General features: G+C 40.5%; 1 protein-coding gene and 1 long non-coding RNA gene across 6 annotated transcripts in view; one reads left to right on the forward strand and one right to left on the reverse strand.

Annotated features, from left to right (window-relative positions):
• Positions 1–24,749, reverse strand: part of LOC148641048 (uncharacterized) — a 637,701-nt gene that overhangs the window by 459,320 nt on the left and 153,632 nt on the right. The window lies entirely within an intron of this gene.
• Positions 1–24,749, forward strand: part of arhgap32b (Rho GTPase activating protein 32b) — a 161,163-nt gene that overhangs the window by 61,045 nt on the left and 75,369 nt on the right. For 3 of the 4 annotated variants that reach the window (XM_088619725.1, XM_088619727.1, XM_088619728.1), the window contains exons 2-5: positions 958–1,068; positions 11,311–11,428; positions 14,189–14,280; positions 15,669–15,753. In XM_088619725.1, the coding sequence (XP_088475851.1) occupies positions 983–1,068; positions 11,311–11,428; positions 14,189–14,280; positions 15,669–15,753 (381 nt within the window). In that variant the 5' untranslated portion in view covers positions 958–982. The remainder of the gene's footprint in view (positions 1–957; positions 1,069–11,310; positions 11,429–14,188; positions 14,281–15,668; positions 15,754–24,749) is intronic. The other variant, XM_088619726.1, reaches the window with a different exon arrangement.

The raw sequence follows: 24,749 nt of genomic DNA on the forward strand, positions 1-24,749 counted from the left end.
TCATCTTGAAAAAGTGGGGCAAACTTTGCATCAAAAAAAAAAAGCTCCCAGGTGTTAATCAGACAGGAGATGTCTGGCCAGTGTCTGGGCTAATGGGGAGGAGCATTTTTGGACTGAGATCTTCTGTACTGTAGCTGTCTTCTCGATGGCAAGACTCCAGATGTTTAGTTAGTAATGACCTTGTGTTTAATTAGGCCTTTGAGACCCATTTTGGTTAACTGTGTGACCCCTCTCAATGGCGCAGCGACAGTTCAGTGACGTGGAGGATCACAAGCATGGGTGATATCTCCATCTGCCACATCCAGCACTGTTCACTGGCTCCTTAAATGCCCTTAAAGATAAACTTGCATTGATGCAGCATTAAAGACAATGGTTTTTTATGTACCTGTGATGGCATTTTGTGGAAATGCAATCACATGCATGCAAAGCAAAAAGCAATCTGCACAGTAAAACTAAGCCTAAGAAAAACATTTCGTGTTTGCCTTGAAAAGAGTTATCCTCAAACTTGCACATTGTGAAGGTGAAGGTATGACATTGAAAGAGTATTGATTTTAATATCTTAAGTATTGAATATGTTAAACAATGATGCCGAATAAAACGATCAAAACAATTTTATTGACATACGTTGTATCACAACAGATTAAATATCTTTGTAGAGCGAAAGAGACTTGCTTTTGCCAAAAAAGTGGTTGGTAAGGATGGAAGTTAGGTTTCCCTGCAGCTGTGAAAGAAATGTTTCCTTATCACCATGTTAACCATGCTTATCAGTGGACTTGCACAGAAGGGACGTTAAGAGATGAAGTGAGCATTGTGATCAGCAGGGAAAGGGTTAGTGTGTTCAGAGAGATGTGCTTCTTCACCGTGCTTTTGAGATCTGTTGCTAACTGCAGCCTTATCCTCTCTCTCCTCTCTCTCTCCTTCTCCCTCTCTCTCTCTTTCTCCCGCTCCCTGTGACAGGCTGCTCCTGCAGTGAGTCGACAACATGGAGCCAGGCAGCGGGGCTACGGCAGTGGGGAGCGCGGCGCTGGGACTGCTGGGGGCTGCTGGGAGTCATGACATTCCTGACAGGTGAGGTGCACGGCTCCGCACGCAGAGCTTGGCAGGGCTTTAGGCTTGCGTTTGTGTGTGGGGGTATGTGTGTGGCGCGCAGTGCAGGGGTTAATGGTTATTAATGCGTGTCATAGCCTCTGGACTTGAGCTTTAACTCTGTGTGAAAGCGGAAAAGCTACTTGCTTGTGTATCTGTTGTGGGGCAGCAGTGGCTGTTTATACCTGTGTCTATGGGGAATCATGATACAAAGTCTGAATTTGTCTTGAATAGAGAGTTGGAAGAGTTAAGAAATGTGTAGGACTTGAATGTAATATAATATATGGTAATACTACTTTTTTAATACTATAATACTCTTATCAGCACAGTAGTACCATTATAACTTTTACCCATTAGTCAAGACCTAAATAGGTATTTTGGAAATGGCCTATCCTAGAAATAGTAGTGGGTAATTTGCATTATTGATTAAAGGGTTAAACAATCCTTTATCAGTGTGATCGGTGTATCAGTGTGAAAACGAGGAAAAATACTCAAATACTGTGCATAGTATAATGAAACTAACAATTAATTCTGCATGCACTATGGAAACACACGCACATTCACCACCCACACTCGTGCCAGGATTTCAAGCAAGCATTAAAGATGACGATCATGTGACCAGTAGCCTACAAGCAAGCAGAAAGTCCAGAAACACCTATAGCTATTGCACATGGATGATGTTACTAGCTGCCCTGCTCATTTCACTGTAAAACTGTACACAATACACTAAGTGCTATCTCAACCATTCTCTTAGAGAAACATAAAGAGTTTATTCCTCCTTTTATGACTGTTCCCCTCAGTTGAGTAGGATCCACACAATACATAAACAGAATTACTCTGGTGATTTACACTTGGAATGTTTATATGCCAGCACCCATATCACCCTGCAACTCACCACTGGCAGCCCACTGAAGCTCAGCAGGTGTGAGCCTGGTCAGTACCTGGACGGGAGACCTCCTGGGAAAGCTAAGGCTCCTGCTGAAAGAGGTGTTAGTGGGGCCAGCACGAGGCACTCACCCCACAGTCTGTGTTGGTCCTAAGGCTCCAATTTAGTGATGGGGACACTATACTGTAAAAAGGTCCTTCAGATGAGATGTAAAACCGAGGTCTTGACTCTCTGTAGTCATTAAAAATCCCAGGGAGTTTCTCGAAAAGAGTAAGAGTGTTACCCCAGCATCCTGGGGTCCTTTACCAATCATGGCCTTGGGATGGGATGCTGCTCCATTGCAGAGCATACGGACGCAAACTCGTAGGGCCAATTCAGAGATACAATTTAACCTGGGCAGATGGGAGGAGAGCAGAGCACCAGGAGAAACCCCACATGGACACATAGAGAAAATATCAACTCTAAAGGCTTCCCTGTCCGACTGACAGTAATACCTGACATAGGTACAATGGAAATCGAATTAAAATATTAGAATAACAGAATAACAAGACCATGCAAGCAATAATTATGGCAGTCCTCGGCAGCCCCTTGTAGTGCAGTAAAAAAAATGATAACTGAGATGTATAAAAACTTTTTAGCTCACATGAGCAGTGGTTAAAAGTTACCAGTGTGTCATGTTCACGTAAGATGTCCTCTGTAATATACCGAGGGTAGTTGACTGCCTGTTTCAGAAAGTATTTTATTATCAGAAAGTCTTCCTGCCAAAGTGATGGATTGCAGTGTAATTTCATGAGGGCCTCTGTTTGTGCTTTCAGCGCTGTGCAATTGAAGGCCTGCAGTCCTCTGTACTTGGTGCAATAAACATGATTTAATAATGCATTAGTGCTGAATTCTAGCAAAAGTGGTCAAATGTTTTATTCTGTTCAAAATTTCAGTTACCAATTTGTGAAAAACTGCATTGATGCAAAAACTCTTATCGGGACTTCAAAATAGAGACTAATTTTGCATGCTCAATAAATAATCAGACAAGCAGCAGGCTCATGTTAATGCCAGTCCAAGAGCAGACAGAGCAGTAGAGCAAGATTGTGTCTGGGGCCAAGTATGGGAACTGACACTTTGTGCTGGGATTAAACAAGCAAGCTCTGCAGCACCTCTGAGCTGGCTGGCAACTGTATTCCTACAGGAATGGGTGATGCTTTCGGTAAATAGAGGCCAATGAAAGCATTCTCACAACACAGGGCTGAGCTTGCCTTTTTCTATAGAGTAATCTGCAGTATTCCTTGGGAGCAAGTGGTTGGGTAACAATTGGTTATCAGGGATGACGTAGGTTTCCAAGCAACAGGTTTAACAATGTAACAGGCATTCATTGATAGATGTGCTGTTTTTTTTTTTCATGGGACGAACAGTAGGTGTTTTCAGTGCAGTATTAAGGAATTTGTAGTTCAAACATTGCCCTTCTTGAATGAGGCAGTTTCTTATACCCCGCGCTCCAAAGATTTAGAATCTCTCGGAAGTTTTTCTTTTGTGAATCACCCAGTGCCGCTTCTGAAAGATCAAAATACAGTGTAAATGATTGTAAAAGCTGCATCATTAGGGATGGCAAAGAGTTCACGAGCCTCTAGCTACTATGTTTTCATAGTCTTATATCCAAAATTCATCCACTTTTTTGGTTGTGATCTATGAGGTTGGCAAAGATTTTAAATTAAGTTTGCCTTTAGTTGAAAGAGCCAGATTCTAGTCCAGACTAGTCCAGGGTGTTGCTTATTACCAGTCTAAGTGAACAAATCATTTTGGACTTTACTCAAACTAAAACACAGTATTTCTTTGATTTGACAGAGTGGGAGGAAATAAAATTAAATGCAAACTTGTTCAAAATACACTGTCCAGCACGTTCTTCATGCACACGAGCTGTTCACTTGGGAGTCCACTCTCCACATGGTGTTCAGCTCACCTCTCCTGCGTTGGTTCAGGTACTGTAGGTTGTACTTCATTTCCAGCTCAGAGGGCATTTCGGACACACCGGTTCTCGCGTTTCGTTGATTTATTCTTTAAATTAATTTCTGGCCACATCTAACTTCTTGTTCAGCATTCATTAACATATCGATCGTCCTGCTGAAAGAACACAGTAAAGATATGCTTCTAATTAAGAGGGCTGTAACCGTGAAGTGGAGTAAGAAGATAAGGCACTAAAGGGGAGATGAATAGCTAGCAGATCCTTAGCCACCCCTCCGATTTTTAAAACTGACCTGCAGTGAAATCAATCACCCGTTGCTCTCTTGAATTTAGGGGAAAAAAAGAGCTGGATTCAAAATAAATATAGCTATCATTATAATTCACATTTTTTGCCTCTGTCTGCATTTGATTTGTAACTGGCTTGGATCCCTTCTGTGAAAGCAAATTTCTTACTGGAGTAAATGCATTTAGAAGCCACATCTAAGCACCCTATATACATAAAACAACTTATACTAAAATGTATAAATAAACCACTTATGTATAATAGTTCTCTAGCTGCAAAATACTGGATATATTGCTTGAACAGCTTCAGTTATTACTGAGGTAATACAGTTCTCTCAAGTGCCTATGGAATGTACAATATAGATGACATCAACCACTATACTGTATTATTAAGGAAAACCTGCTGATAGGTACAGTATGTATTATTAAGAGACATGCACAAGTTTGAAAGTGAGCCGATATCAAGCACTGGATGGAAACATCAAAACAGCTTTTGTCCTCCCTTATCGATCTAAAGACTTGGATTTGCCCTAAGATTTTGAGGAACTGGGAATGATACCAAAGACGTGGAATGTACTGCCAAAACATGAACATACTCTTGCTATCTTGGTCACGGTAAAGGTTAAGATGGTCCTGTTGCCCTGTTCTGTGTTGTGCGCATCAGAAAGGTGCTTATTCCCGGTCGGCTCTGGGCTGTTGTGATGCTTATCTCGGAAGCACAGGGCTCAGGGTGAGATTACACCCTGGATGAGGTCCCAGTAACTGGGATGAAGGCGTAAAATGTAAATTCTGGAAGCCAGAGTGTGTCTGCCAGGGTACTGGAACAAGAAGCAGCTCTGGACCTCGGCAGTAACTCTTGAGGGGGTCCCTTGGAGCTGGGGGGGGTTTCACACTGGGGTTCAGGATACCTCCCGTGTCTGGACGAGGCAGAGCTGCCACAAGATTTCGCCCTCCCGAAGGTTTTTCGTCTCCCCAGCCGCGGTCCTCTGCCGCCTCTTCACTGCCTGGGGGGCTCCAGCTTGCTTCAGTTGGATCTTTACACTCACTGACTCCTCCAACAATGACAAAAATTCAAAATAAACCCCCGAGGGGCTTGCCTGCACAGTTGGTTTTCATCATAACCGTGTATCATTTGCAGTCAAGGGAGCAGCACACATTCTCACACAGGATTTTTATTTTTTTTAAATAGATTTTGTCAATTCCTCTTGTCACTGTGCTTATTACCATGTAGGGTTCATATCTTGAGTCTTTTTTCTTTAGAAGAGTGAATCCTTATGGCATCATTTGCTAAAAACAAGTACATTTCCATTCCTTACTGGTTTGTTGGGGGCACTGAATGCAATAATTGCTGTAGGTAGTTTTTCTTATATTGTGTGAGATAACGGTGTACATTAATGTCATGTCACATCATTTACCAAACCGCTTTATACCATATGGTGTTGCGGGAAGCCGGAGCCTACTCGGCAAGCAACGAGCGCAAGGCAGGGTACACCCTGGACAGGACGCCAGTCCATCACAGGGCAAGTGCAAGCCAATCATACATGGGGACAATTTGGAGGCCACGGTAAAGGCCGAGGTAGGGAAATTAGGCCCAGACACTGGGAGAACTCCCTACTCTTATCGAGAAATGCCCGGGGATCTTTAATGACAGATAACGGTGTACATAAATAATGTGAGTATATACATTTCCTTGCTAATATCTGATATGTGGGAAATGGCAACTGAAATGTGAGTGCTGAAACGAACAGGTGAGTAAGTAAGTAAGTGAGTATGAAAGTAACAAACAGGTGCGTTTTGATTAATCTAGTGCTCAATACCAGCCAGAGGCAGCAGGTTATATTACTGGTTTTCCCTGTGTTTACAGTATCATTTGGCCTTCTCATTTTTGTTCTGTTTTTCTTAAAAATTTAGAATTCTTGAGCATGTGAATAAATTGCACTGTAAGAAATTGGTATTAAACTCAATGGATATGTTCCACTTTTTTCATTTTCATTCTGTTACGTACTTTATACACAGACCTTTACGTCTTCTGGGTTGTAAATGTTCTTTTCCCTCTCTCTGCTCTTCCTTAAGCTCTTCCCACTTTTTTAACGAGGAAGAATTCCAAACAGTAATACAACATAAAACACCAGTGCACACCAGGAGGCGAACTCCAGCAGAACAGTTGTTTGTGTTCCTTCGTTTGCTCCTTCTAGTTCTGTGACACAAGGCCACCTCCATCTTTCCCACTTGCTGCTGTGGATTTATGAGCACTGCCTGGTTTTAGTATTCCAGTCTTACCACATACTGAGACACACTGTAAATTTATCACCTTTTACTGAATCCTCTTTGCTGGTCTTCTCCGTGCAGGTATTCGGCGAGATCATTTGAATAGATGTGTGGTTATCAACATTATTAATTATATGTAAATTACTTGAACAGTAAACCACATGCAATTGTGTGGTGAGCTATGTCTCACGTGTAAGCCTGGAAGTGCTCTTGTTAGTGCACAATAAATGTGTAGTCATCTGTTTTTGAGCACAGCCCCCTATTCTGTGTATTTTCTGGGAAAAGAAAACAGATGAACCTAATAAGAAAACCACAATGCATTTTTCTTACATCTTGTTTCTTCTTTAGCTGTGATCTGTAAGGCACAATGCAGCGTCATTTACTTCACCTTTTGATTTCAAATGTTTCGGCTCTTAAAAACGAGAAAAAGGTTTTTACAAAACAGCCTTTCCTTACCAAGCACAGCACCATTTCTACTGGCAGTTAAAAGTTACAAAATGAATGTTACATCCTGCAAAGCTAAAAGATGATGTGATACTAGCTATTCACCTTTAATATATAGTGCAGATCTATGGCTTGGTAAAGGTTAAGATAGTTCACTGCTTATAGACACATACAGTATAACAGGCTGTGCATTCATGCAAATTCATATGTTTTCTGCCCCTCACTTCACGTAATATGCACACCTGATTAATACCATTTGCTACAAAATGAGAAGACAATCCCATGGGATTGTTTAGCTGCACCACCTCCTGAGGCTCTAGTACTGTGCATATAAACAAAATGAACTAAACGTGACCCAGAAAACCTGTGCAGATGGGATTGAAGATGATTTGCACGGTAGTTTTAAAATACTGGATGGGTGACATTTCATTCAGCAGAGCGTTTTTGACACGTGGAAACAGCAGTTCCTCAGCGAGCCTCCATTGCTGCAGGGTATGGGGGAGAGTATCAGCAGACGTGAGGGAAAGATAGATGCTGAGGTTTATTGCGCAGCTCAGTGAATGGAGATTAAGCTTGCAGCCTCCTTAACTTCTTAACTGCAATAAGATAGCCAATAGAAACAGGCAGGAACTGATGGAATGGCAGAAAGAGTTAGGAATTCTTACTGTAGGGAAAGGTTAGCTGTATAATAAAGGGAGACATTGTTTACAGAAGAGATACGTTTATTTTGTGCTCAAGCTAAAATCTATAACTGCAAATAATAAGTGGTATTGGAAAAGTGGTACTGGTTTTCATGTGATTAAATATGAAGTTGCACACCTTCTTTCTTCCTTTTACTCGTTTCTGTCCCTCTTCTGGTGACGCTTACCGAAGACAACATACTCTTCACCATCTCAAGTTGGTGGGTGATTATTGTACCATATATCTTGTGCCAAACAAACTTTCAGCATGCAAAAAGGATCATTTAGTCTCAAGGTCAGGAGCGCTGTGCAGGTGCAGGACACTTTTTGGTAAGCCTGTCCCTGTGTTTTTGACGTTTTCCCTCAAGCTGTCCCATCTGTAAGCTTTGGCAAGATAATTACCACCAGCTTGCTGTTAAGATTTACAGGCAGTCCTCTGTGATTTATTAACTGTCCTAACGACCTTTATTGCCCGGGTCTGCTTAATAACCTCTCCTGGGACCAATCGTAGACAGCGAGCTTTTGTAAAAACTGACTGATTTTCACTCCTATGACAGAACAGGGCACCCCACCCCCACCCCCGATGGAGAATTATTCTAATAGGATGCAGTCAATTGCAGTCCTGCGCTTCCCTCTTCCAAACGCTCCTGATTATTTAGTGTAGCCTGGTTTATGGCTGCTGGGTTGTGGATAATACCTTTTCTACAGGCATCCTTTTTGATTATCCTTGTCGAAGTGGAGTAATAAAAGCAATAAACTGAGCTAATACATGAATAAATGAATAAGACATGGCAGTTAAAATGAATGAATAAGCAGGATATAAACATAAGCATACAGCAGCTTGCTGTGCAGAGGAGTATATTTTGTCTGTTGATAAATTGTGTGCAATATCTCTATTTTGTCTTCTCTGGATTAAGCAAGGATTTTTCCTCCTTTTCCCAGCAGCCCAAAAGATAAATGTTGGTTTTACAAGAAATTAAAAAAAAACCCTGCTTTGCTGTAAGAGCTGATGATGTAAGAGACTTGCGATCATGTGCTACACGTTGTCAGCGCAGATCAGCCCATCTGTCTTGTCTACCTGATTCACCCTGATGCCGTTGTTCACAGAAACTTAGGAGCTTCTCTAATGTTGCCTCACACTGTTTTCTGGGTCAACAGCTGCTTGCTGCTCTGTTGCAATTGATTAGGGATGCAAACATTGCAGTTCTGCTGCTCTGGTGGTGATGACAGTTTGAGGTCGGACATGTATAAATACCCTTGGAGGGGTATGTGAATGAGAGTTCAGGTACAAATCCCCTTTTTATTCTTGGGGCAAATAAAACTTTAGGTAATAGACCTAAGAACAATATTGACTGTGTTAATTACTGCATGATCAACAAAAGTGAGAGAAATGCTTTTTTTAGCTGACCTTGGATTTTCAATGGGAAAGTGAACAGAAAAAACCTTCTTTGGCTCTCTAGCATTCCACAGTTTTCAACTCAGATTACTGAACTGTGCTCAAACCTGTGAGCAATCTCAGGATGAAAGGCTGTGCAATCCTTTTGTTACTGGTTATTTTCAATGAATTTGAAGCATCATTGTTATTTATCTGATTTTCATATGACAACTGCTGTTTCCTTTTCTTCTGTTTTCTCTTCGGTCAGCATAAGAATCCTCCATTTCAAAACACTGATTAAACTAGGTCTAACCCTGTGGTTCTGTTGGTTTCTGGAATCTGACAAATAGATGAGGTATCAAAGTCAAAGGAATAAATACATATTGATGAATATGCAGTATCTGTTGTGTAGATTGTGAGCGAGAGTTTTCACCTGTTATTCACAGACCTTTAATGCCACAGTTGATACAAACACTTTGGAACTATAGAACCTCATGTCAGAGAAGACAGTGTCCTCTCAGCATTTGAGTTTGCACTGGCAGTTCTGAACTGGATGTTTCATACAGTTTTGTTTTTAAATCAGGAGAAGAAACTCCTATCGTGGTCTCCCTCACTAGTGGAGTGATCCAGGACCATGAAGAAGAATTTCATTTTATTGGGTTACACAAGAGAAAGTCTCACTATGCATGCCAGATTAGATCTACTACTGCTGAACAAACAGGAGGTCATTCATTTCCGATATATTTTGTTGGTATATAATATATAATGTTGGTATTTTCTTTCAGCAGATGTTATTTGTTTTTGAATTCATAAATAATAATAAATAACTATTATAACATTCATGACGTTCACTCTATCTTAGAAGAAAATGTCCATAACAATAAATCTCTGCTACAAGAAATGTTTTGTCGGGATTGTTTACTGCTTTTTATTTTGTTTTTTCAGGAAATTAGTGGTAGCTGTTGATTTACAAGCTGTAATTGTTGCCTGTGTTTAATGAGATGTTTACATTTACATTACAAAGAAACAAAGAGATGTTTCCTTGGGATTATCTAAAAAAACATAATCATTTTGATAGATTTCAAATGTAATCTTGCCTTTGTTTTCACCCTTTGCCTTACCAGCCATTTTTCACAGGACAAAAATGATCAGACTCACAGAAATATGAAAGTTGGTACAGAAACTGATTTGAAATATGGTTTTACAGAAATACATCATTTATTTTGAAAATGAAGGTCACGAGGCTAACATTAGCATTTAGTCCAGGTATTGTCAGCATTTTGTGTTCAGTGACAATTGTAAATACTCAGACTGACATGCACTTTAGATTTGATTATACAGTAGCACTGTCCTTGGCTCCACTTTAGGAGATGAACAGATGAAATTTAAGAGTCGCCGACAAGTTCATCAATGTTTTAATGACATCATGTTCTCCTGGCTGTCCATTACCCCTGGACGAGTGACTAGCAAGAATGTGAATTTCTCCCAATGTCTACTCATACGGACCTTAGGGAAACTTTGATTAGTGATCCTGTAACATTCTTGCCGATATAAACTCTCTCAGCCCCTTTGCTTTTTTTTTGTGTGCTGCTAAACAATTAATATATATTTCTTATTAAGGAACTTATTAAGAGGTGATAATTGATTTGAAAACCTCAGCTAAATAAAAAAAACTATTCCTTATAAAATCTAAGCCCTACAAAATGTTGCAAGATCGACGAATGAGGCACAGTGTACAAATGTACACTCTGAAAACATCCCTTGTGAAACATAAGAAGCAATAACAAAAATCTGAAAGGAATTGTTTTGTCTAATATTAAAGTAGTATAAAAACAGTCTTGGGTGGCTTTTGTGAGAACAAGACATTTCACATTGTCCATTTTCAATTATTTTTTTTCAGTCCGATAGTGCAGTTTTGCAGTTGTTTTTTTTCTTTAAAAGGCTAAATTAGTCCCGCCTACACCTTCACATGCTTTCCAGAAATTGACAATTGTAGACTTTAGAAATCTTGATGTGGTCACAGAATTCAGGTATTACTTGAAAACTGGTTATTCCTTCTTAATCTTTTTTTATTGCTGCTTCCTTCAGTATTCATACTCAATGCATCCGTTTTCATCAAATGGTATAGTTTTTTGTTTATTACCTTGTCTGTTTGTTTCAGCTCACTTGTAGAACAGCACAGGAATGTTTTGCCTCAAAAGCAACGGCAAAGTAAAGCATAACTGAGAATACTGCCTTCTTACTCGTTGCTGGATACAGGACATATCCTTCACAACGTGCGGATGCCTTGCATGTGTCTAGGTGGCTGAAAGATCTGTTTTCTTTCTCCCTGGGAGATGTTCCAGGGGTCTGAGGCCTTGTCTTCTCTCGGAGGAAGATGACATTGTTCCCGAGCTGACCAGGAGTATCCACCCTAGAGAAAGGCCGGACTGGGAGGAAACCATCAGTGCAATGGTAGGGATTGGTCCATACTCACATTAAGGAAATGGGGAACCATCCATGTGGCCAGCAGAGCTTGCAGTTATCCTCTGTTGGACGATGGTGGTGTTAATTGCCGCTGTTGCTGTTGTTGAGGTTCATGGGAAGGTGTTTCCGATTTGCTTACGTTCCAGATTTCCCTTCTGCTCTGTTTCTAGTAACAGCTGGTTAGTAACAGAGGTTAACTAACTTTAGAAGAGTCCTCAAGAGGGGGGTAGTACTGTATGTGGTGTCTAACATGGAACAATTTGAAAGAAATAAAGTAGGCCATCTCTTACCTGTGGGCTTTTGATTCTTATAATAAGGGATAAAAAAAGATGAAACTGTTCAGGTGACATTTTTCTTTGGACCCCACCCCCACACCCGCATGCTATGTGCGCCGTTTAGAAGAAATGCAAACTGTTATATTTTTAAAGAAGTCTGTGAATGTTGTACTTTAGAAACCGTAGGAAATGCTCTTGGGAATCATGTCACTTGTTCTCACGAGGTTAGAATCTGCTCTAGAAGAGTAATCCTTACCTGCTTTAGTATTAAATAACTCACAGATAAGAAATGTATTGTTTTATTTCACCAATGGAAGTAGCTTTCTGTTTTTCTTACATGAATGATCAAACAAAATTTCAAATTAGTGTCTTTGTCAGAAACTAAAACAGAGAGAATTCTTGTGTAAAATATTTGTCCCTCTTTACTGTCCTTTATTTTCCGGCGTGTAGCTTAGCTACCTTTTTTATTTTTGCCCTGAACCATAAATATCCTCGGAATTGTTACTATTCCCTTATCGTCTTGTAAGTATTGTAAGCTGTAAGTTAGGATTTTTCTATTTCTGAGAAGAAAATAGAAGTGTTCCAATGACTCAAGAATGAACAAATTACAGATAAAAAATAGGGTTTACACAAGAGTAATAAATACAACAATTCAATAAAGATGCGTTATATTTTTGGAATGGACCATAAGTTCACTTCTTTTCTCCTCAAGGGGTTTGATTTCCTTGTCATGTCAGTGTTATTTACAGATCACTGGTGAATACTTTACTGGAATTAACTGGTCACTATGACAACCACCTTATCTTGTTTTTTAAGCATTACTGGCATCAACATTGGTATACATTTAGAATAGAGGCCATTCTGAGAGATATGCACTGTGAATGAGGCATTCTTCCAAAAATCATTCTTTAGTGAGTAAACTAAAACAAAATGAACTGGCACTGAAATGCAATTGTAAGATAAGCATACAAAGAGAGAAAACAAAATAGGGATCAAAACATCAATATTTCATTTTTCTTTCTCGAGATGTATCCAGATACTGCCACCTTCTGTTGAATGTTTGTAAGCAAAGATGAGCACGGCTAATTGATTATTTGAAGCCTATTTACAAATAGGAAAAATATTGACTTTTAAATACAGCCATTTTAATGTTGTTATGTGTTTAATGCTTTCACCAATGTTTTCTTTAACAGCATGTCATAAAAAAGTCATGCAGACTTGAAAGATTATTTAATCAGCACATTAATGTCTGACCTAGAAGATAGTGAAAATGAAAATAGTCACTTCAGAAAAGGTCTATAACTCCACTTTTCACCTTCTGTGTCTTTGTACACGCAGGCTAATTGTGCAATGAGGGCAGTACTCACAAAGCAAATCTTTTTTTTTTCTCCCGTAAGATTGTCAAAGTCATATTTCTAGAGTATGATGACACATCATGACACAGAATGACACATTGGATTCACAAGCATAAAAGGCAACAAAACCTTGAAAAGGTGTGGAGTCATCTCTGATTAGATACTTGTTTGGCTTAAAAATGTAGGCAAATAGAGCACACTTTACGAGAAGTACCCAGAACCTATAGAATAAATGAATTAGAAAGAACGCAGTGTATTTCACAAGAGAGGATCTTGCTATGCCTCCTTGTGGGAGAGGAAGCATTAATTTTCCTTGTTATGTATAGAAAGATGTATTCAAATAGGCTTTTCTCTTGGTACTATAGTTAACCAGAAATAGTTCACAAAAGCCCACTTTGTTGTAATCCTCCATCTTGAGAACTGAGGTTTTCAACAAGCTTTTGGGAGGAGCTCTTTTATTTTATGGCGAACATTGGAATTTTTAGGGGGTGAAATTCCTGTGTAAAAACATTGGCTTGGATAAGCATTGACGTGACTTATACGCTTGGCCTCTGAGAGACCTTAAGGATCTGTTTTCCCTCATGAGTGTGACTTTAAAATCTCAGCGCTGAGCAGAGAAGTTGGACTCAAAACGGGGCAAATTTTTCAAAATCCACGTTTCGAAACTCAAGTGTCATTTCTTCAATATGTCATTATGAATTTGCCCTTTACATGAAATTGTGTAATGAAAGGATTCTTCAGTGCTGACATCTTTTATCATAGTATGTAAGCAGATAAAGATATGCGTGTTCACTGTGAGGACTGCTGAAGATAATCTTTAGTCTTTGCCAGATTTGCAGTATAAAATTTCAGATCGACTGTATCATTTCCTGCTCTTCTTTCCCCTTTTCTTTTTTTTCTTTCATCTAGTGACTGTTGTCTACTTGTTCTCAGCCTGGGTCCCCAGAGTCCTTTTGCAGATGCATATGTCACCCCACCCTTCTCCCTTTGACTGTCTTCCCAGTTCTGGGGGTTTTAGTTCTCAGCAAGCAGGCAGAAAGGAGTTTCAGAGGTGGTGCTGACGGAGTGCTCTTTGCTAATCGCTGTCTGTGCGCGTCTGTGTCTGTGTGTGTGGACAGGCGAGGAGTGCAGAGATACCCGAGCTGTCAGTAGATCCCCCGCTACGATCCTGCGGCAGCACCGCCAGCATGAAGGTGAAAAATGTCAAAAAGTAAGTCAGCGTTTTCTAAAGTGCCACGTAATGCAATAGAAGATGCATCTAGTACAGTGTGCTGCTCTTCAGTACAGCATAAAAGAATGCCCTGCATTACAATATAGTACAACAGCATGCACTGCAGTAGAAAACATTACTGTGCACTGCACTGCAGTACCAGTCAAGTCTGTAACATTTGCTCATGTAGGTCATCCATACAGCTCTTAATCACATAGGAGCTCTTGAGTGCATTCATAGTATTCACTCTAAAGAAGCTTTGTTTTTTAGTCCAACCTTAATGCAAATAGACCAGCTCAAATGTGTATGGTTTCAGATTACATCTAAATGTTGTCTACTGGGCTGCCATTCAGTAGAACTGAATTGCTAAAGAGGATCAGCAAGTGAAAGTCCTTCTAGCTGATTTTGCTGGAAGGCATCATAATATGTGTTTTCATTTAATCTCAGAGAATACTTTGGGGTACAGTATGTTATTTTTAATTGGGAGTTATTCAGTTCAAAGTAATCCTGTAGCAAGTGCGCACTTACTCACACGGCCAGTAGTTTGTGTGAGTGCCTCCTTGACCTACTGGATCTGTAGAGAAGTATCTGTGTTGGGATCTCTCATGTTATTGGACCAGGTGAAATTTGTCTCTATCTCTCAAACTCATCCACAGCCGATAGAAAGTCTGTAGCTGTCACTACTGCTCAGTTTTTCAGATTTAAAGGAAAGGGGAGTAAAATAGAGTAGAATCTTGTGAGTGGCGAGCAAGCACTGTGCATCACTGCCATCATTTCAGTTCCCAGGGCATGTCAATAAAGATGGGCCGTTACATTTCCTATTGTTCTACACGTGTTTTGTTTATTTTCACACCTAACTTCAGAGCCACATTCCAGTTTGTACAGTGATGTACAATTTACCAAAAAAGTTATCTCCTCCTCTTGGTTAGGAATTTGAAACAGTAACAGTATACACAGGAAGATATCTACTGCAATATTGGCCTGCAATTTAAAGGGCACCTTTGGGAGCTTTTCACAGAGCTGATGTAACAGTGAATTCGGAAAGACAGGTTCTTTATTTGACAACGCCTTTGAAAGTTAAATACTCCAGCAACACACAGCATGCAAAGCAGACAAACTTGGAAGTTATTGAATGTTTCCCAAGACTGTTAAGAACAGACGTGTTGAGTTGTTTTTTTCATCATGTAAGTTTAATTCTTCTGTATTCAGTCTTTTACTGCATATGCTTTTAAAACCAGAACCTGATTCAGGCTTATACTGAAATTAAAATGACAAGAGCAGTCAGTAACAATATCTGATCTTGTGGGCTGGAGCTCCATCCATACTAAAGAACGGAATGTTAAGAAGAAGTCTTATGTTTTGCAATTATTGTATGTCTTGTTTTTCAGGCTGTCTTTTACAAAGGGACATTTTCCAAAGCTGGCTGAATGTGCCCATTTCCACTATGAAAACGTTGATTTTGGAACCGTGCAGGTAAGAGCCAGAAGGAAGGGTTTTTTATTTTTCACAACATTTAAGAATTGCCAGTTCTTATTATTATCCCCGGGTGATTTCTGGAGCTGTGTGTTTTTCACATCTCGGCTCTCAGCTCCGCGACCGCGTATAGGGATCATGGGGAAATATAGGCAGAACCTCAAGCCACGTGTATTTTAGCGTGTCACAGGCACCACAGCCCTGTACCGCAGGTTCGTGGCTGATTGGAGGAGAGGTGCATTCTTCACCGACAGCACTGCATGCCTGCAAGTTCCTTGGTTGCCTGCTGGGGTCCCTGCCAGACTAATTCCATCCTACACTCAGTGTCGCCCAGCCAGTTGTGCCAATTTCTGTGTTTTACTGTTGATTTGGAAATCACATCCTCCATTTATGCTGCCTTGCACTTAAGAGCTCAAAACAGATAGAGACTTATGGATGGGTGTGATGGTGGTGGGGGACTCAAGGGAACAGGTTGGTTTATAATTTAATTTAAGCACTTGTTTTACATGGAAGTAACCTACTTGTCCATGACCTCCTTCCATACAGCTGTTGTTTGAGGTTACCACACCTTACGATCAACATTAGGGCTTAGATTGGATTAAATGTCTTAGTTCAGAGATTTTAAATATAATGCAGAGAAGGACCCATACCTTTTTCTCACATTTTTGTCTCATCTTAGCAGTAGTTCAGTTGGTTACAACTGAAACACCAGTGAAAAGTTAATAAGAATCCTTTGTTTGAACTGGTAAATGCCTAAAGTAGTTTGTGTAAAATGAAGGGATTTATTTTACATGAATGGATCTGTCTTTTACATCATTGGATACATTGTTGCTGTAGAGTTTATATTTGTTTTATGGTAAAAATTGGGAATGCTAGGAAGGCTAACAGCAGATTTGTAATGTAATGAAGGGGGCACAGTGCTTCATCAGTAGGCCAGCTCAGGCTTGTATACCTCAGTGTAGAGCAGTGGGGTTTGTTGCTGCTGGAATAGAATTCATAGCCAGGCTGCAGCATTCCTCTCTGGACTTTTGCATTTCCTTTGGAACTGCCTGGCATCATTTTCCCCTCGTAGGAAAGCAGAAACAAAATGGTATGTTTCTCACTAAAAGAACCGCTTCCTGTTCTCAAAGCTTAACAAGTATTCTTTTTTAAATTGGTTGTTCAGCTTCCTTTGATATTGGGCGGCCATTAAATATACAGTACATACTGTAGCTTTGAAGGATTGGACAGTGAGGCCATGCCTAACTTCATTGGAACAAATCGATCGGCTATATTGATCAAACCTGATGGATATGCCCTCTTCTTGTTTCGTGTTCTTTGCAATCATAGCTCTTTTCTCAATGGTAGTACTCACTCACTTCATGAGCACGGTTGAACTTGCATACTGCATGCTGGTAGGTCTCTCTACAGACATTACATTGCAGTAAGTGGTGGAGTTAAACCCAGTTCTCATGGCAGTTATTCATAAGGCATTAGGTCCTATTCCTAGTGGTTGAACGTTTGGAGACAGCCCCTCAGGCTATAAAGAATAGCGGTACAAAGTTCTTAGAAGAGGTCAGTAAAATGAACAGTGCTCTTTTCACCTATATTAATGTGAAGGAGAATTACTGTATTTCCAATTTTGTAGATAGCTAGCCACAGCATGAAAAGGGACGATGATTATAATGTGAGTTATGAAACAACCAAAAACCCAGGAACTGACATTTTGTTTAGGAACTGCTAAAACAGTTGAAAACAGTACTTTTTCCACAACGCCTCTGTGCTGTTATCTCTTTTTCCAGGTAGATTAGATGATGAAAAACAGAATTTGTTCCGGGATAACACAGGTATTAATACTGAAGTCTGGGGAACAGTATTGCTTTAATACATCAGGATTCATAAGGATATTAACTAAAAATAACTTTCTCATTCTGAGTTTTTGAACATTTGGAATTAAGAAAAAAAACGTTTGTGCAGGGTATGTATGCTTTGAATTATAATTCATTGCAATAAAGCTGCTGATTGTTATCGTGCCACAGCAGGACAGCTTTGTAAAGCTTGCAAGGAGGATATAATATTTATTTATTTCCTCAAACGCTTTGCTGATGTTAATCATGCTTTAAGGATGCATTTGCTCAGTTGAGGTTAAGTTACATAAGCAGTGTAATTGAAACAGTAGTACTCTACTTTATTGTTGTTGTATTTGTTAACTTGTCAGCTTTTCACAAAAGCAAACAGTTATTATAAAAAGGAGAATTACAAAACGCTTCCAACAGAGGTCTTTTAGGAAAAGTGTTATTCTTATCTAATCCAACAGAGGGCAGCAACCTGCTGTCCTGTGCCTATGATTGTCAAACAGAGAACCTCACAGGAATGTTCTGTGCTAAAGCAGGGATGTCTAATCCTGATCTTGGAGTGCTGGTGCAGGTTAGCTAGTGAAATCAGCTAGCTACTGAATTAATTGGACCCATTCAGCAGCTTCTCCTAACTCATAAGGTGTTTTAGCTTTAAAGTAACCCCAGAAAACCCCAGACATAGAGATCATGCAGGACCAGGACTGGGCAGTCTTGTTCTAAAGTTATAATGCTGTGTCATTTTAGTCAGATGTAATACAGAATTGGATGTATTAGAGATGTCAGAGCAGGATCTTTCGGTTTGGTGAATGAAAATCTCCTGTTTCTGACTGTATGCAGGTATACTCTAGGAGCATATGTTGTGATTGTGCTTATACTTTATTGGGGAGTTCCTGTGTTAGACAGATCAAAAGGCATTTGAATAAAGCTGCCTTTATTAGAGTGACCAACTATTCAATTGTTGAAAGAAAGCAGGGACAATAAAAGTCATAAATCTCTTCAGGGCACAGGAAAGGAGTAAATCAGGAGGACAAGTTCCACTGTCCCTTATATGACAAATGTGCTTAATGGTGGATCTTTTCTGTATAGGTGAAAAGGATAATTGATCAAATATCCAGTCTTTTTTTTCTAATTGGAGTCTGAAAAAAGCTTCTTTGGCTTCTTTCAGGAAATGTCTGGCTGAGATCATTGGATCAATTATCTTCTACCAACCAAAGCAGGGTTCCTTTCTTTCCGATTCTTTCTTATGATCTTACGCCGTTGTCACTGTCAGTCTTTTAGTAGAAAATAAAAGGGAAAAAGCAGAGTGATGTAGCAAATACATGGACACCATAGGGTTTAGATGGACTTGTTTACATTGAATTTCATGCAGTATCTGCTTCAGATTCTTGTATTTTAGGGCTTAGGGCTGAATTTAAAGATGCTACTCCATAAAGAGTTACAAACATAAGAAGGGAAGAGAGATTATGGATGACACGTGTCCACTGAGGTCATGTACTGTTTCTTGTTTGCTTCCTGGTAGTCACTAATTGATCTGAGGGCCTCATCCAGCTGCTCCTTGAAAAGAGTCAGGTGATCATGTTCCAGACTTTGTTTCTGTGTGGAAGTGTGACTCCCTGTTTCTTCACTACTCACTAAGATAGCTGACAAAGGGGCGCTGTTTCAGCTCTGTCACACACTTACTTTGGAACTTGGTGAGTTACTATGATGCAGGCCCTTGTGATGCCCTTATCAGATCTTACTCGTGACTTTGCATGTTTTGAGTTGGTATCCATCATAGATTGCAAAAGTATTTGGAGCCTACTAAGCTCAATCTGTTCTTTCTTTCAATGTACAGTCTTTCACACAGACTCATTGTTTTGGGGGCTGGTTTACCTGTTTAGCAAGCCATTCTGAGATGTTTTTTGTGTTTTAGCCATGCTTAGAAAAAAAACCTAGTGGATGTTCATATGCTTCTTGAAAATGCTTGATTTTTGGAAGTGCTTTTTTTATTGAGTCCTTGACATTTGACGTACTGTGTTGATTTTTTAGAGTGTACCTCTTTTTCTGTGACCTCCTGTTGCATAACTCATTGTAAAGCACTTAAGAGATGGCACCCACCAGTATGAAGTGTATTGATTGTGTTGTGTGATGTTGGAAGCATTCCAACCGGGTCATTTTGGTATGTTAGAAATGTTTTTTATTCTCGGCCAGCTGCTGTCAAAACAAGACCTATCTGCCTGGAGAAGCAACTCAAGGCTGTGGTCTATGTCTGGAAGCTGCATCAGGAATACTGTATATCAGTATATCAGAGGGCGGAGCGGTGGCTCTGTGGCTAAGGATCTGCGTCTGTGGCTGGAAGGTTGCCAGTTCAAATCCCGCAGCCGGCAGAGGAATCCTACTCTGTTGGGTCCCTGAGCAAGGCCCTTAACCCCAGCTGCTCCAGGGGTGCCGTACAATGGCTGACCCTGCGCCCTGACCCCAGGCTTCTCTCTCCCTGTCTGTGTGTCTGTGTCTCATGGAGAGCAAGCTGGGGTATGCGAAAAGACAAATTCCTAATGCAAGAAATTGTATATGGCCAATAAAGTGATGTTATGCTATCATGTAACATTATTGCTTCCTGATCACATTATAAAGGTATTTGGAAGCCGTTAAACAAGATATAAATCCAAGGCCACATTGTCACAAGGTAGGAATTAACAAAGCCAAGGGCTGTTTCGTGGGTTTATATGAAGCAAAGGTTTTTCATCTGAAATTGACTTTGGCCGTATCTTTGCTGGGCTTGATGAAATAATGGGACAATGCATCCATATTGTTGAGTCTGTCATACTGGTCATTATTACTGCAATAAATAATTCTTCTTTAGCATTCACTGCCGATTGCTCCTTGCTGCTTTGGCTAAGCGGTGATTTAATTCTTGTGCATGGTGCAGATTTAAATATAAGTTAGTGGTGGTGGAGAAACGATCTGAACAACTTCATCATCCTCATTTAATTTGCAGTGAACTGTATGCCTGTTACCCTTGTTCTGAAGTTGCTTTGACCTTTGTGCATTCTTCTTAGCCTAAGATAGCAAATCTCTATTTGCTTGGGTTGCCCATTTACAGTCAGGAGCAAAAGATCATCATCAAAGAAGTCTAAAAATTTAATACTGATATCCTGAAGAAAATCAAGAGATGAAATGGTGATATTTTGAGAGATAAAGGCTTGACACATCCATCATTGCTGGTCACCATAAAAGGGTTAAAGGAGACAAAGCAATCTCCTGGATTAATTTTTGCATGCGATTGATTCTGTCGGGTGTTAATATCTGGAGGCTGGGGCCTTGTCAATGTGAAACATTATTGTGTGTTTCTCAAGTGAGCCTCATTACTACCCCTCCTCTGTTCTCTAAATCAACTCTCAAGGTCAATGAAATTCCAGCACCTTCACATGGTAGTTAAGCTGTGATTTTGAACAGTGATTTTCCCTTTGGCAACTTCCCTAAAGAGGCTATAGCAAATACTTAAATTAGATAACTGACCCAGTTGGTTCATCTGATATATCTTTAAAAAGAACTTTCTGTTTGCCAAGTCAATTGCATGTATTACAGCTGAAAAGCAAACATTAGATAATATGTCTTCTCCGCTCTTGTGATTCACAAGATGAGGAATGTCTCTTTTTCAACATTTCTGTCTCTGAATCAGGATATTATTGAAAGCTGGCAGTGTATTTAGGCAGATGTTGTGGTGAATCGGGGGGCTTGTCCCTTGTCATGCTAGATTTTGAGCAGAGGGATTCAGTAGCTCGGTAGCTGGAGTGGATGAAAAAGTGTGGAAGATGTTGTTTACAGATATTTGGGGATTTATGGGACTGTGTTCAGGGAAGGAAGTGTGAAGGTTGATAGGGTCACATGCACTGACGTATCTCAGGACATTTTCTTCTGAATCTTGTTTACGAATCGTCTTGTTATTGTCATCTCATTCCTGTTCTGTGAATCTGTGGTGCTGTCCTTGGCTGCGTATAGCAGGCCACTGCTACTTTTGTGATCGTGGGTTTTAGCATTTTGAAGTTCACGGATATTGCCATCCTTTCGGATGAGACATAAAACTGAGGTCCTGACTCTGTGTTCATTAAAAATTCCAGGGCGTTTCTCGAAAAGAGTAGGGGTGTAACCCTGGCGTCCTGGCCAAATTTCCCACTGGCCTTTACCAATCATGGCCTCCTAATAATCCCCATCTATGAATTGGCTTAATCTGTTCTCCTCTCCACTAATAGCTGGTGTGTGGTGAGCATTCTGGCGCACTATGGCTGCCATCGCATCATCCAGGTGGATGCTGCACATTGGTGGTGGTGGAGGGGAGTCCCCATTACCTGTAAATCTCTTTGAGTGGAGTGTCCAGATAAGCGCTATATAAGTGTAAGCAATTATTATTATTAATTATTGTTACTGACAAACTCTTAACTGCTTATTCACAGTACTGCGGTTTATTCTCCAATTTTAGAATCTTGTAAATACTTCTAGGACTAACTCTTGAGCAGCACTTATTTTACTTCCTGAGTTTTAACATAAACCTATAAACCCAGGTTCAGAAGAAACGTGTAGGTTGTGCTTTGCTTGGTGGTTTGAATCTATGGCTAAAATGTGCACTGGAGTCATCAAAAACTGCAAGAGAATTGCTATTGTTGTAAATGTTTAACTAGTCCAGTTAGTCAACCCAGTGCTTTGAATGTCTTAATGTGAATCCTCTGTCATGCCTCTAGTCAAAAGGCTAATTCTGGAACATATATGGAATGCATTTAATATGAATGAGCTATATAAAGAATAACTATTAAAAGAAACACTTTGCAGTTAAAACAGTAATGTTTGATATCAAATCCAATATAACAAAATGGAAAAGGGCAAAATTCCACAAAGAGAAAGGATTTTTAGTGCAACTTGGATGAGTCATTTACTGCCTTCCAGTGTTTTTATATTGACTGTTTAATATGAACAGGTTAAAAATCCTTAGGGAGCTTTTAAAATGAGAAGCACAAAGCTTCCACTAGTACTTGTTTTGATAGAGTCTGCAGGTCACTCTCTCTTGAATTTATTTTTTTTCTAGAATAAGAATTCTTAGGAATGTGATACATCCATGGTATTGTACCACTGTCTCATAACCAAAACAGAAGTGGGAACATTAGAAGTGAGACCAATGGAGATTAAGGAGAAAAGCATATGAAACTGAGAAAAGGAGGAACTTTTTTACAAACATTTGTTCTTCTCAGGAACAGCTGGATGAGATGCTCTGATTACTTTGCTACTAGAAGCCTAACAAGTTAGATGGGTTTGCAGACTTTCTTAATCTCACAAACGTATTTGTCACAGCAGCCTTTGAAAGTTGTTCGTGGAGGCTGCAGGGTTTGGGCGTGGAGTGGGTCAGTTTGTGTCCGTCTAGCTATATCAGCTAGGGAGGAAGTTGTTCCTCTAGAGTGTTTCCTCCATCCTGCTCAGTGGAGCTCCCGCTCGGTTCCTGCAGTGCTTGTTCAGGAAGAAATACCAAGCGGTATTTCCCAGCATCAGGAGCAGCCCTTTCCCATTTGCTTTGTCTTCGGTTTTTGTCAAACAAATTGGCCCCTCGTGCCCGTGCCTGCTGATAGGCCAGTCAGTAAAAGAGTAAATCCGCAGTTGATCCTACAGCACGTACTGTGTGTACAGCTGCGTTTGCTATCCACTTCAAAAAAAAAAATTGCAGCAAAACTGCAGCGTGCACTGGGAAATGTGGAGTCTGGGTTGAAAGGATCGGCAGTTTTGTTTCCCCCACAACTTGCTCGTCCTTTTTTGAATGTTTTGTGACAGTTTTGCTGTAGGTGGTGATTTTCTCCTCTGGAACTTCAAAGGAGGATCTTGCTGACTGTCAGTGCTCTTTGAAAGAAATAAGCTTTGGACATAGTAGGAGCTGCGAGACCATTCAGCCCCTTAACGTGTCTGGTTCCCGGTAGCTAATTGATCTAAAGTTCTCATCCAGCCATAACACTCCTCCTCAACTTAAAAACAACCCGTGCTTCACTGAGTCTTACAGGCGCTCGGCTCCATCAGCGAGAATTTCACTTTCTTTCTAGAGTATACCTACGTTTACATTCAGAAATAGAACTGGGGCTTCTGCCACAACAAGCCCAAGGGTGACCTCTCGCTAAACGAAAAAGGGTGCACCAGCAGGCACATGATGTAAAATCAATGCCCTGAGGTTGCGCCGTAGCCTAATGCCGTAATGAAGATTGCCATTTAATAATAGACGGCCCTGCGACGCTTGTTTGCTGTGCCCAGCCATTTGGTTTCTGTGATTGCATTATCGTCCCCGAGGAGGAGGTTTGAAGCAGCTTCCCCTCCCTGGCCTGTCTGATTGAAAACCATTGCCGCCTGCCGAGTACATCCATTCATCATCGTTAACTCCCAGCTACTCCTGTGATATGCGGGTCCCTGCCCCCCGCAGCACTCTTTCACAGGCAGTGTTTCCTAGTGGCCGCCCCTGGTGACTTCCATGAGAGCGCCCAGGACCAGGCTAATCCCAGGGCTTTGCTATAGCCCTCTCCATCACCTCTACGGAGGCCCTGGAGGAGCAAAAAGAACCTTGGCGATTCGTGAGCAGAAGATAGTATTTCCCACACGTGACATTAACGCCTAGTCAGGTACGCGTCAGTCTTGAAATGCCCAAGCCGTAGTCAGTGTCTGGTGAAGGCGCCGTGAGTTCATATTGCCATGACGACACCTTGTTGGCACGAATCCACGTTTGGCATTCAGGATGTTTCTTAGCAGTCCACATGTTTTTGGGCAAACCAGAGAATTCTCTCGGCCGCGCAAGTTTATTTTGTGTCCACAGCGCTTCTTTATTGAGCACTGGTGCTGTCCAATCAGCGGGCAAGTGAAGCTAGCTACGGTCCGGAAAGAACTGTCATTAAAATCCAGTGTGCAAATATATTAAGTAACAGAAAAGCTGTTCATGAAGAATATTGGGACAGCTCTATAAATAACACAGAACATATATCTGAGCATCTTTGTCATATAGTACTATAGCCCATGTATCTTCTATTTGCAATAGTCATAACAGTGACTCCTTCTCTCCTCCTTTTATAATGTGCAGTAATAAAGCCAGTTGTGTTTTTTTTTCTGACCGTCTCTTCCCTCTCCTATATTGATGTTATCTTTAGCTATGCCCCTAGGGTGACT

This window comes from Lepisosteus platostomus, chromosome 25, assembly GCF_059453375.1.
Source record: "Lepisosteus platostomus isolate fLepPlt1 chromosome 25, fLepPlt1.hap1, whole genome shotgun sequence".
Taxonomy (NCBI): Eukaryota; Metazoa; Chordata; class Actinopteri; order Semionotiformes; family Lepisosteidae; genus Lepisosteus; species Lepisosteus platostomus.